General features: G+C 38.1%; 1 protein-coding gene across 2 annotated transcripts in view; it reads right to left on the bottom strand.

Annotated features, from left to right (window-relative positions):
- Window positions 1–13,382, bottom strand: part of GARNL3 (GTPase activating Rap/RanGAP domain-like 3) — a 163,429-nt gene that overhangs the window by 84,443 nt on the left and 65,604 nt on the right. For both annotated transcript variants that reach the window (XM_006834784.1, XM_006834783.1), the window contains 2 exons: window positions 5,276–5,340; window positions 1,706–1,769 (listed from right to left, as the gene is read on the bottom strand). In XM_006834784.1, the coding sequence (XP_006834847.1) occupies window positions 1,706–1,769; window positions 5,276–5,340 (129 nt within the window). The remainder of the gene's footprint in view (window positions 1–1,705; window positions 1,770–5,275; window positions 5,341–13,382) is intronic.

Raw genomic sequence — 13,382 nt, 5'->3', positions numbered from 1 at the left:
CAACCATTCATATAGCTTGTTTTATTACATTGATTATTATCCCCTCCATATATCATCAGTTAACAGTGTTTCTCTCTATCCTCTTTAGCTTTTTTTTTTTTTTGGATGGGGTGGGGGGATGTTAACACTTTTTGAAACTGGTATGAAAGGTAGGTTATGAGAACTTTCCTTGACTGCTGCTTCCATGAGTGTTGATTGTGGATCCAAGCAAATTGAAGTCTATGGCCAAACCTAGGAACTAAGAGTCTTAGATTCCCCCATGACTTGCCTGACCATAACTCAGTTCCTTAACAAGACCCTCTCCTAAGAGGAATATAGACTAGTGACCTTAAGTAGTCCTGGCCTAGTTCTGTCATATACTTGTGTTAGGCACACATCATTTAACCTCCAAGGATGTCTGTTTCCTTATCCATAATACAAGGATAACTACTGTCTTGATTCCTATGAAAGCCACTGCATAGAGTAAATGAGTTAGTGTGTTGAATGCCTGGTATACCCAGATGTTTCATCAATCTCAACTTTCTTTCTCATTCTTAGTCATGTCACATGAATTTGTATGGAAATCCCATTTTTCTAGAATCAAATTTTTCTAAAAAATAGATTCTGGGTTGATAAGTGGACATGGAAGCCAAAGGTTCTGTAGGAAAAAACAATGGATGAGTGGAGGTGGCTGAAATGGGGAGAGGACAGAACTGCCAAGGAGTTGACAGGACCCTGGACCAGGGTGAAGGGTGGGAGCAGGCTGCAGCAACTTCACCCCCCACTTTGCCCGAGGTTTTCTGGTGAGGAGCTGTGCCATTTTGAACGAAATGCATAAGGCACACAAACAGAAATTGTATTTAATAGGAAGCTTCTTTTGTTTAGAGTTCAGGCATCTCCATATTTCTGAATTCTGGGGAAAAAATTATGCTGTTCATTTTTTTACTTAGAAATACTATTTGCATGTCACTGTATATTTCACTTAAATACCTCTCTCTTTTCACAGTTTACTTTTACCTTCTGTATAGTCCTATGAGTCCTGGTGTGGTGCTCCAGGGTAAGCACTGGACTGCTAACTGTAAGTTCGGTTTGTTGATCCTACAATGCCACACCAGGAGTCAAGTTTTATATATATATGAAAAAATCAGTATCAGCCTCCAAATGAATGCTAGAACCATGGATGCATTAAGAACAATGTCAAACGAATGGAATAAGAAACACTAGTACTAAGCATGATGCTGTGTTTAAAGATCCTGCTGGCTCCCTCCAACACAGCCTGTCTCATCAGCCTCTTCTCTCCTTCCCCCATATCCACCCCCTCCTACAGACCCACTTTTGAATCTCAGTTTTGACACACGATTGGTATACCACTAGTGATGAATGCATTTATAAATTTCAAGGGATTGTTCCACAGCTAAATAGATTTCAACTCTGAGACAAAAGTTTGGTTGACATTTTTCTGGTGACACTAAATTACTTTTCTCTGAAGATAGACTGTTCTCCTAAGCAAAGGTTTATTCAACCCCTTTTATCCTCTGTGGTACCTAGCACAGTATTCTACATGACTAACAGCTCAATAAACACATGGAAAAATCTCTGTCTCTTTCTAAAGTTCCACGAGTGATTCTACTCTGTATCCTAGGCTAAGAATCACTGATGATCTGCTAGTTCTATTCTAACCTGTGACCTATTTTATACAATTATGAAGCATACAATTTTCTGTTACCTTTTGTATCTCAGGATGAAAAATTTCCCTGGGGCCTTTCTCAAATTTGTCCAGATTCATGGCACTGAAATAGAATGAACAGAATAAGGTACAGCGTGGTAGGAACATAAATAATGTGGGGCAAGGCTCAGTTCTTCAGAGAATCTCCATCAGTTCTCCTAGAAACTCAGGGCCAGGTTCCCTGCAGTGACTGGCACACTGGAGACAGAAATCAACAAAGGAGTAATCAATGAATATAGGAGAGTAAAGCAAAGTCAGCCTTGTTCTTTACTTATATAACTGTCCCCTTGGGATACACACATAATGAAGGAGGGAGGGCGCAATTGGCAGCATCTGTTTCGGGCAAGCCTGACTAATCTTCAAGATGCTTTTATTTACTAAAAAAAAAGTGATTTATTTCCATTTACATAATGATAAATGAGATATGATTAAGATTGCCTGTCATTTATTTCTTCATTTGGCAACTCCTTTGCCAGTCAGGGTAAAAATCTGTCCTTAACAAAACTGCTCTTTTATGTTTTACTTTGGACAAATCATGTGACTTTCATAAGCCTAAGTTACTCTTGATGTAAAGCAAGGAGGTTGAACTATACAGCCATTAAGGTCTCTTTTGGCTAGGTTTCCAATATTCATAACTAAAAGGTAAAAATAGTAATAGTTAATATTTATAGAATACTTGTTATATACCATGCACTGACCTAAATGTTTTACATGGATTATCTCATTTCATCCCTATGAGGTAAGTGATATCTTATCACAATTGTAATAAGGAAATTGAAGTTCAGAGAAACTAAGCCAGGACAAGGCTGGTAAGTGTCAGAGCCAGGATTTGAACTCAGGCTTGTCTGACTCCATAGCATTTATATTTTAATTTCATTTTAAGTTTTCAAGTTTACTATTATAACAGAAGATGCTAAATTTTTTTCTTTTCTTAGCAGCAACCACAAATGTTTTAATCTTCCATATGTTTAAAATTATTTTCTTGCTATAACTTACACTGGTGGTGGACCAAAAAGCTAAGGCCCTACTCATATAACTAAATGAAACTATAATGAAAATAGTCACCTTATCCTAAACATAAAGAGGAAAGGAGCTGGAGTAACTTTTTTAGAGAAAAAAAGAATTCTTAATACAGTATAATTCAAAGTATTACTCTCAAAGCAAGTTAACATTATGGCTCCCTTTTTTTCTGGGTACCCTTCAAGCCTGGAACTGAATTCACCCCACAGCTCAATGTTCACCTAAATAATAGGCAGGCCTACAAGGGGAACAGTAACACCAAGTGCCCCTTAGAATCAAAGAGCACAGTCTTCGGTATGGATTGCATCTCAGTGTAAAGAAAACAAAATCCTCACCACTGGACCAATAAACAACATTCTTATCAATGGAGAAAAGACTGAAGTTGTCAAGGACTTCAATCTTCTTGGATCAACCATCAACACTCATGGAAGCAGCAGTCAAGAAATCAAACAACGTATTGCATTAGGCAAATCTGCTGTACAAGACCTTTTTAAAGTATTGAAGAGCAAAGATGTCAGCTTGAGGACTAAGGTGCACCTGTCCCAAGCCATGATATTTTTAATAACCTCATATGCATGTGAAAGCTGGACAGTGAATAAGGAAGACTGTAGAAGAACTGATGTATTTGGTTATGGTGTTGGAGGAGAATATTGAAAGTGCCATGGGCTGCCAAAAGAACCAATAGCTCCGTTTGGAAGACGTGCAGCCAGAGTGCTCCTTGGAGGCCAAAATTGCCAAATATTGTATCTCATACTTCAGACATATTGTCAGGAGGGACCAGTCACTGAAGAAGGATATCATGTTTGGTAAGTTGGAGGGTCAGAGAAAGAGGAAGACCCCCAGTGAGATGGCTTGGCAAAATGGCAGTATCAGTGGGCTCAAGCAGTGGCAACAATTGTGAGGTTGGCCCAGGATCAGGCAGTGTTTCGTTCTGTTGTGCATAGGTTCGCTATGAGTTGGTACTGAATTGATGACACCTAACAACACCTAACAACAACAACAACAAAACCCCTTAAAACAATCAACCACACAAGATCAAAAGCTCAGAAGGCAGGAAGGGATTCAAAAGTAGGATAAATGTCAATGGTAAACTCAAGAAGGAAGTGGGAAGAGTGTTGCTTCATTGTGGGAATTGCAATCAATGTCACAAGACAAAATGTGTATGAATTGTTGAATGGAAAATCAATTTTCTTTATAAGCATTCATCCAAATCACAATAAAAAATTTAAAAACACACAGCATAATATAAAAAATAGATCAATTGTATAAGCAAACTAAATGAAACATTAAAAGAGAAAAAATAATTTTATTAAAAAGTAAGATTGATAACTCCTTAAAAGTAGCAAGGTATTTCTGTGCTCCACAAAAATGGCCACTTCTCAAGTCATGCTTTCTTAATTCAGGTCTCAGATGCCCCAGAAGAGAAATCAGGTTTAAAGAAGAGAGAAGGTATGTAATCTGAAGACTAAATCAAGCTTGAAAATGAGATTTAAAATTTTCTAGTTCTTCATTTCAGTACCTTTTAATCAGCAAGATGCAATCCCTAATAGTCAAATTTGTCATTCTTCCAGACATTTTAGAAAGTATGAGTATTCTGTATTATCTGAGAACATTGAAAACACTACTTATACCACCTACCACACACAGCATAGAGGAAAATCTTCACACACTATGGCATAACGGTCAACAGCCCAAGCCCTGGAGTCACATAGACTTAGGGTTAAATCTCAGGTCTGTGGTTGACTAACTGTGAAAACTCTGTCAAATCCCTTTCCCTCTCTGAGGCTCAGATTCCTCACATGTAGAATGAATAATAGATCTATTTCACAGAGCTGGTTTAAAGATTTAATAAAAGAATGTGTTTATCATGGCACCTGACAAATAGAAGCTATTTCCATTATTAATAGCCTAGCTGGTGACAGCAACAGGCACAATCTGAGTGCTGAAATTCTCCAGGGAAGTCTGCCACCCTAGTATGGGAGAGATATGAGAGAGAGATGGAAGGTAGAGGCATAAGAGGCAGCTGAGCAGAGAGCAACCAGATGCTTCATTCGTTTTATTTTCTATGTGAAAAAAGAATAAACACATTCTTCTCAGGGAAGCCTTTACTGACATCTAGGTTTCTATTTCTAAGTAGAAAAAATAAAAGAAAACCATTTATTGATTTTCTTCATAAAGTGAAAGTATCTGAATAAAGCTAAGAAAAAAGGAAAGAAAGCAGACAACTAACACAGAATGGAGAGATGCTGAAGGGCAATGCTCCACAGTCAAGCCTCAGTTCCACCACACACTAGCTGTATGATCTTGGACAGATGACTCTCTCTCTTTCTGAGCTTCCATTTCCTCAATTATAAAATGGGAAGAATAACAGTGCTTGCTTTTATAGGGTGGTGCTGTCAAGATTACATGAGGTAAAGCATGTCAAGAGCATAGTAAAATGTCTGGTACATAGTCAAGGCTCAAGAAAACACAGTTAACACCAGAATGACTGAAGATGGGAATTATAAAGGCCTACAATTCCTGGCATTGTTTCCATTCATCAGTACTTACCTTAAGATGGACTTCACAGAGAGAGTTTTTGTGGGACTGTAGGGAAGGCATATTTTCTGGGTACCCTGGAAAGTCAAAATACCAAATCATTGTGAACTTCAGCAATTCCCACCTCCAAAAGAGCCTCACCTGGCTCTGGTAGCATAGTGGTTACGAATCGGGCTGCAAACCGCAAGGTCAGCAGTTCAAAACTACCAGCTGCTCTGCGGGAGAAAGATGAGGCTTTCTGCTCCTGTAAAGATTTACAGCCTTGGAAACCCTGTTCAGGGTCGCTATGGGTTGGAACCGACTCGATGGCACTTAACAACAACAACATGTGCAATCTTTCTCAGTTTTCTCCAAGGGGCATGTATATGAATAAACATTCTGTGTTGGAAAAAATCGTACTCAATCTTGAGAGCATCTTCTACTAGCCCCACCCCCAACATTTATGGATGTCAGGCCTTACTCTTCATGCACTGACTCAGTGTCTTCGGTGCTGTGGTGAGCAGATGTGCAATCTAAGCCAGATGAGAAAGGGCTGGCCTCTAGACAAGAATCTGATAAGCTTCAAAAATCATAAGTAGAAAATAGTTTCCAAAAGCCAAATGTGTTGATGAACTAGAAAACACCTGGATTCTTCAGAGAGGTTTTCATAATTTGTACTTTTATATGTATCTGTGTTTGTGTATTTAAAGTCTGTTTTTTCCCTTTTAAATGACTATCCATTGTGAGTAACTCATAGGAAGTACTCAATGCTTGTCGAATGAAAGGAAAAGAAAAAAGGGTTTCCTGAATGATTTCAGGGCCACATCCCAACCATGTATGATCTTGGACAGATAACTCTCTCTCTCTGAGCTTCCATTTCCTCAATTATAAAATGGGAAGAATAACAGTGCTTGCTTTTACAGGGTGATGCTGTCAAGATTACATGAGGTAAAGCATGTCAAGAGCATAGTAAAATGTCTGGTACATAGTCAAGGCTCAAGAAAACAGAACGCTGACAGATGAGAGATCTTTTCTTCTAAAACATTTACAAAAAAGAAACGATTCACATGTATAATCCAAAAGAGATTAACAGCATTTTCTTGTCAAAAGGGAGAATCACCTAATCCACACCTAAAATTTGCTTTCTATCTTTGACTAATAATAAGCAGGACATATCTGCTAATTCATCTGTCCAAACCCTGAAAAATGGTATCAGAGGAGTTTCGCATTCTCTTCAAGTGCAAGATCTCTTGGGATAAACTTAATTTTCATACTCTGGAGTATTTCATAATCTCACCCACACTCCAGGATGGGAGAAGGATGTCTTACCAGTTGAGCATCAGAATTTGTACTAGAGAGTCCTTCTTATGGGTTCTGAAGGAAATGAAGCCAGGCTTTTCTTTTATCATCATGCTACAGAGATCTTTTAAAATTTCAAAACATAAAAGAATATTATGATATAGACATGCTTTTTCAAATTACGTCTGTCCCACTAGTGAAATCTGAGTTACATCTATGGCCAGCCTATATTGGTAGGCATTTGTGTAGAAAGTCAATTTGTATAGAAGAGGATCTTGAATCTGACTTTCTTGCTCAACTCCCCCTTTTTCTGATTTTTTTTTTTTTCTCCCTCTCATAAAAACACCAAAGGCAGTTTTAAAGAGAAGCCAAGGGCAGCTTGAAGGGAATGTGTAGAACAGTAGGCAGTTTTAAAGAGAAGCCAAGGGCAGCTTGAAGGGAATGTGTAGAACTGGGTGATAGTAACATCTTTATGAGCTGCCTATGTGGAGTCCCAGTGTGGTGCTGTAGGATAAGCACTGGACTGCTAACCTCAAGTCTGGTGGTTCGATCCATCAGTCACTCTTTGGAAACCCTATACCTAGTTGCTATGATCTGAACCAACTACAATGGTGCCTAACAACAACACATGGCTGTGAAACCCAGGGCGCCTGAGATTGTGGATGTTTACTTTTTTTCCCCATTGCAATATGGTAAACCTCCTCCTCCTCATCTCCTCCCTTTTGTGACTTTCTAGTTTCACTTTCCAGTGCTTTCTCGTACTACTATACAATGCATAGGTAGAGTCAAGTACATAAGAGGGTGCTTCAGAAAGTCTGTAGAAAAACTCCATTATCTTTTTTTTTTTTTTTTTAGTGATAATATATATTTTTAAATGTCTAGTGTGAATTGAGTAAAGCTTTAAAGAGCAGATCTTCCGTTTTATGTTTAACAAATCACATACTTAGCTTCATTACAATGATTGCAATTCCATGTACCAGGAGTTAATAGTATTTACTTCTGTTGACTTTTTTTGCATTCCTCCCTGTGTCTTCCACTACCTTCAACTTTCCTGTCAACTTCCCTCTTGTTATAAATTGCCTGCCCCATCATCCATGTTAACATGTATCTACCTTCTAGTCCATGAATATTTTTCCCTACCCACCCCACATAACCACTACAGAATGTTTCTATTATGAAGAAAGTCTTTTCTTAACTTTTGACATTGGTCTCATACAATATTGGTCCTTTTCTTATTAATTTCACTCAGTATAATATCCTCCAGGTTTCTCCATGTTATGAGGTGTTTTGCAGATTCTTTATTATTCTTCACTGTGTATATATACTAATGCTTGTTTAACCTTTCTTCTGTAGATGGAAATTTAGACTTTTTTTTTCTATCTTTTTGATGCATCGCTTGTAGACAGCATATTGAAGGATCCTGTCCATTATCTTTTAATTCCATTTTCTCATGAATTTTTGAAGCACCCTTGTATTGTTGCTGTTTTTAAGTGTCATTGCGTCGGTTCCAACTCATAGTGAACCTGTAATAGAGTTTCTGAGCCACCAACCTTGTGGCTAGGCAGCAATAAATGAGCCTAGAAGTGCCTATTTACATGACAGAAGTGCATGTCAAACACTACCCCACCTATGTAAAAGTATAGACAAATGTGTAGACAAATGTACAGATGTCTACAAGAGTACTGCAGTGATTATCTTGGAGCAGTTGGATTTTCATCCTTTTCTTAACTTATTTTATTGTCTGAAATGAATGTTTATAATACAAATGAATCATTTCTTAAACAAAAGCATTTTCTTGGGTGTTTGGGAGAAACATGGCAGAGATATGCCAGACTGTTTAAAGTCAGGTTATATGTTTAGCTATATTTCTGTTTTAAAACCTAACGAAATGTGAAATGGGAGGTGGGGAAGGCTGAGTCATCTACTTTTTTGGATTCCCCACAGCCTCCAGCACTAGTTTGGGCCAATATTCCACTTTGAGTTTTCCAGTTCCACGTCATTTAGGGAATAGTTAGAGACTTTGGATGAAGACACCGGCACTTCTCAGTTGTTGTTGTTAAGTGCCGTGTTAAGTTAGTTCTGACGCATAGAGATCCTGGATAGGGTTTCCAAGGAGTGGCTGGTAAACTTGAACGGCTGACCTTGAGGTTCAAACCAACTTTGCAGTCCAGTACATTAACCCACAGTGCCACCAGGACTCCTTGAGCAGTTAGACTGCTGACCTTGAGGTTAGCAGCCTAACTCATAACCTAACTCATAACTCATAACCACTATGCTACCAGAGATCCTTAAAGTTTAAACCCCACTTCTTTAACTTTTCATAACAGTGAAGAGCAATCCCATAGAGGGTTCCTTGTTTGTCACATATTTGTATTCCTTCTGTATAAACCCTCTGCCCCCTTTTTATATTCTTCATGTGGCCAGTTTCTTTTTATCCTTCAGGTCTCTGTTTAAATGCCACCTCCCCAGAAAGCCTTCCCTAAAGGCTTTTTCTTATCGAAAGCAGATCAACCATATTTCTCTCTCTTTCTTTCCATCATAGTGCTTATCACAATTTGCAATGTAATAGAGACAATACCTTTGGAAATCAAAATAAGCAGGTTCTCCCCATTACTGCCCCCACATAACCGTTTATCCCATTCTCTTTCCCCCAGCACCTGGCAATCATCCCAAGAGAGAAGGTGGTAACTGTTAATTACCAGAAGGAAGAAGTTATGATATTGAGAAATCTGTTCCAGAATGGTAGAAGTGGGGAACCTATACTCTCCTGCCCTAGAGGAAGGACAGAAGAAAGATGATGACATGAAAGCTAAGGAGTTAGATACCACAGTTCTTGGCATCTAACTAAATGTCCTGCTATGGTGCTGCTGGATAAGCACTGGACTGCTAACCACAAGGTTTGAGGTTCAAATTCAGCAGTGCTCCTTGGAAATTGAGTACAGGGTCGCTATGAGTCAGAACCAACTCAATGGCACTAACAACAACAACAACTAAATGTCAGAACCCAGAGCCATTCTGAGGGCAGACTTTGAAGGAAGAAATGCTGCAAATCTATTAAATAAGACCTGGAGGTGTCTAAAAACAACTGGACTAGAGGTCCATGTAACAGGCATGATCTTCCATAGGAATCTTGAAGTCTATACACTTCTTTCAACACGGTGAAGGGCAATAACTCAGCAGCTGCAAGAGTTGATGGCCAGAGAGATCAGAGCCTGAGACATTGTTCCAGCCTCTTCACACATCTGACCCAACACTAGCAGGAATGTGCCCCATGAGCTACCAAGAAGCTCAGAGACTAGAGCCAAGGAGTTCATAACTTGTAGGCTCAGTGGCAGTGGGTTTTTGGTGACCTCATAACAAGGGGCAAATAGTTGAGACTATGGATTTAAGGGCCAATGGTCCAAGAGCCAGAGGGCCCAGTAATATTTCTGCAGTTGCTAGTTCAGAGACCAGGCCTGCAGAAACCAACAAAAACTCTAATGGCCCCATGTGGATCCAATGTCTTTTTCTGCCCCATGAAACCTTATAAACCCCCTCCCCATGTCCTCAAATATCCACTTCAAGAAAAGCAAGAGGAGGGGGAGGAAATCTGAAAGACTGATTGCCAAAAGACACAAACATTCCAGAGAATATTCAAACCTAAAGAGACTGGAATTTTGTAATTAGTTAACTAAATAAATAAGTTAAAAAAAAAAAGTTGGCCAGGAAACAGCCTGCCTGGTGCAGAAGATAAGAGGCTTTGGACAAAGGCACTGCACTGCTCAGTAAGTAAATAATGAGAAAAGACTATCATGCAAGTACTTGAGAAAAAACTCGCTTGTAGTTCTCCAATGTTCTAAAACTTATATAAAGTTTACTTCAAGTACAGCTATACTGATGTCAAGATTGACTCAAATTACAGAGGCATGGGGAAGGGAAGAAACTGCCAAAACTTTTTTTTGTAGAAAATAATTCATGAGTAAGACAACTGGACTGTAAACCACAAGGTTGGCAGTTCAAACCCACCAGTTGTTCCTTAAAAACTCTATACAGGGTCACTATAAGTTGGAACTGACTCGACAGCACTTAACAACAACAACAACAAAAATCTTTACTTTGAACAGATTTTTACCTAAAACCTGTTTTACTTAAAACTCTGACTCAAAGTGACTCTATTCACAACAGAAAGAAACACTACTTAGTCCTGTGCCAATCTCACAATTGTTTCATTTAAGCCCAATGCTGCTGCCACTGTGTCAATCCATAGCCTTGGGGGTATCTTCCTCTTTGCGCTGACCCTCAACTTTATTCCATTCATGTCATTATGGTCACCTCTACTTTAAGGTAGCAGCTCTTCCCCAGTTGTATTTTGAGTACCTTCTAATCTGAGGGGCTCATTTTTCAGCATTATATCTGGAGTCCTGGTATGGTGCTATAGGATAAGCACAGGACTGCAAGGTTAGTTTGAACCATAAGGTCAGCAGTTCAAACTCACTAGCCGCTCCTCAGAAACCCTATACTGAGTTGCTATGAGTTAAGAGCAACAACAACATATCCAACAATGCTCTACTGCTATTCATAATGTTGTCATCTTCCAGCACTATATTTGACAATGTTCTGCTCCTATTCATAAAGTTTTCAATGGCTAAACATTCAGAAATAGTTCTCTCCTGTCTTTGTGTGGAAGTTCTGCTGAAATCTGTCCACTGTGGGTGACCCTGCTGGTATTTAAAATACTGGTGGCATAGCTTCCAGCATCACAGCAATTTGTAAGCCACTATTGTATGAAAAACTGACAGACTAGTGGTAGTAAAATCTTAGAAAAAGAAAAAATTCTGAAGCATAACATGGAAGCTTAAATAAAATTTCCATGAGTTTGTATGCTAAGCTAGAGACAGAAAAGCACACAGTTTAAGCTGAACTTTGGTGTTATTCATTAATTCATTACACAAATATTTATTGAGCTTCTTATATGCCAGGCACTGAGGTAAGTAGTGGTGATATTTAGAATAAAGCAAACATGTCCCTACTATTTTATGGAGCTCATAGTCTAGGGAGAAATGCAGCATGAATCAAGAAAAAATCACATATTTCTTCTTGTTGTTGTTGTTAAATGCTGTTGAGTTGGTTCACACCCATAGCAACCCTGTATAGGGTTTCTGAGGAGCAGTTGGTGAGCTTAAACTGATGACATTGGGGTTCAAACCAACATTGCAGTCCAGTGCATTTATCCACAGCACCATACCAGATACATATTTAGGGACTTCAAAAAGTTCATGGAAATCGGAAATTAAAATGTAATGGAAATTTTCAAACTTTTTAAAGTGCCTTTGTATACGCACATGCATGCATACACGTGTGTGTTGCTTTTGTTTTTCAATAGTTTTAAAGTTTCTATATTATTTCTTTCCTACAAAGATATAGCTAGCAATTTTTATATACTATGTAGCTGAGATAAAAATCAGCATGCAATTATTAAAACACTGGATTTCAACAAATTTGTCTATAAAATGGGATCACCAAATAAAAAGACTAATGTTTACTAAGTGTAGCTTTATTGCTTCCCAATCAAACACTGTATTCACCAATACAAGATTAAAACATTTTATCCTTTAGGCATCTAATTGGTTTAAGATTTGATGATTTGGTACACTGGATAAATACGGAATTTCAAGCAAGATCTCATTTAATGTAATGAGAACTTTAATCCTCATCATTCTTTAGGATACAGTCTAGTATTTTTTCCATCTTACAAACGAAAAAATGGGACTCAGATGCATTAGCAGTTTTCTCAAAATCATACAAAATGAGCCCATTATTGAGGTAATTTGAACCTAGTTTGTTTGATTCCAAACTCTTTCTAGTATACCACATTGTTTCTGTAAAAATTCTCCCAGAAGCAAAGGGAGATGAGGAATGTAAGAGAAAAAAATAATAAGAAAATATGAAAGGCAAAAATTAAATATAAAAATTACTTTAAAAAGAATTCAAAAAGGAGAAAGAGAAGCAACAATAGCAAAAATAATGTAAGAAAGCCTTTCTGAGCTGAACAAAGACCTACATTTCGAAGTTGAAAGGTCTTCCTTTCAGCTTACTGGTCACTAAGTGCTTAGAACACGCTGGAGGCAGAATATATGCCTTGTTGAGTTTAGAGTTGTTTTTCTATTCTGTAAAATTGATCAGAGAGGGATAAACCTGAAACAAATTATAGAAGCACATCTGATTTAATAGTGGACTGTTTGAGTAGCTCATGAAAACAGGAGCACCCTGTGGGCTGTTTATTGTTGTTAGGTGCCATCAAGTTGGTTCCAATTCATAGCTACCCTATAAACCACAGAATGAAACACTGACTAGTCTGGTACCATCCTCACATCCTATTGCTTAAGTCCATTGCTGTAGCCATTGTGTCAATTCATCTTTTTGAGGATCTTCCTCTTTTTGTTGACCCTCTACTTTGCCAAGTATTGTCTTTCTCCAGGGACTGGCCCCTTCTGATAACATGCTAAACTATGTAATATTACTGTATTTTTGTAATAAATTATGTTTCTTTTAGTTGATGATAAACCTGCTCATCTATTTTAGTATTAGAAACAATAAAAACTAATGACCAAAATGGATGTCAGAAGAAACTCTGTAACATGTTCTAGAACATAAAGTAGCTTTTTGTGAATAGAAGAAATGATGAAGTAAAAGAGTTGAAGAGACTTCAAAGGGTGACTCAAGAAGACAAAGTAAAGTATTATAATGAAATGTGCAAAGACCTGGAATAAAAACCCAAAAGGGAAGAACACACTCAACAATTCTCAAGCTCTAAGAATGGAAGAAAAAAAATCAAGCCTTGAGTTGCAATATTGAAAGATTA

This window comes from Chrysochloris asiatica, unplaced genomic scaffold (assembly GCF_000296735.1).
Source record: "Chrysochloris asiatica unplaced genomic scaffold, ChrAsi1.0 scaffold00014, whole genome shotgun sequence".
Lineage (NCBI taxonomy): Eukaryota > Metazoa > Chordata > Mammalia > Afrosoricida > Chrysochloridae > Chrysochloris > Chrysochloris asiatica.
Note: the sequence above shows the minus strand (reverse complement) of the source record. Positions and strands in the feature narration are given on the sequence as shown.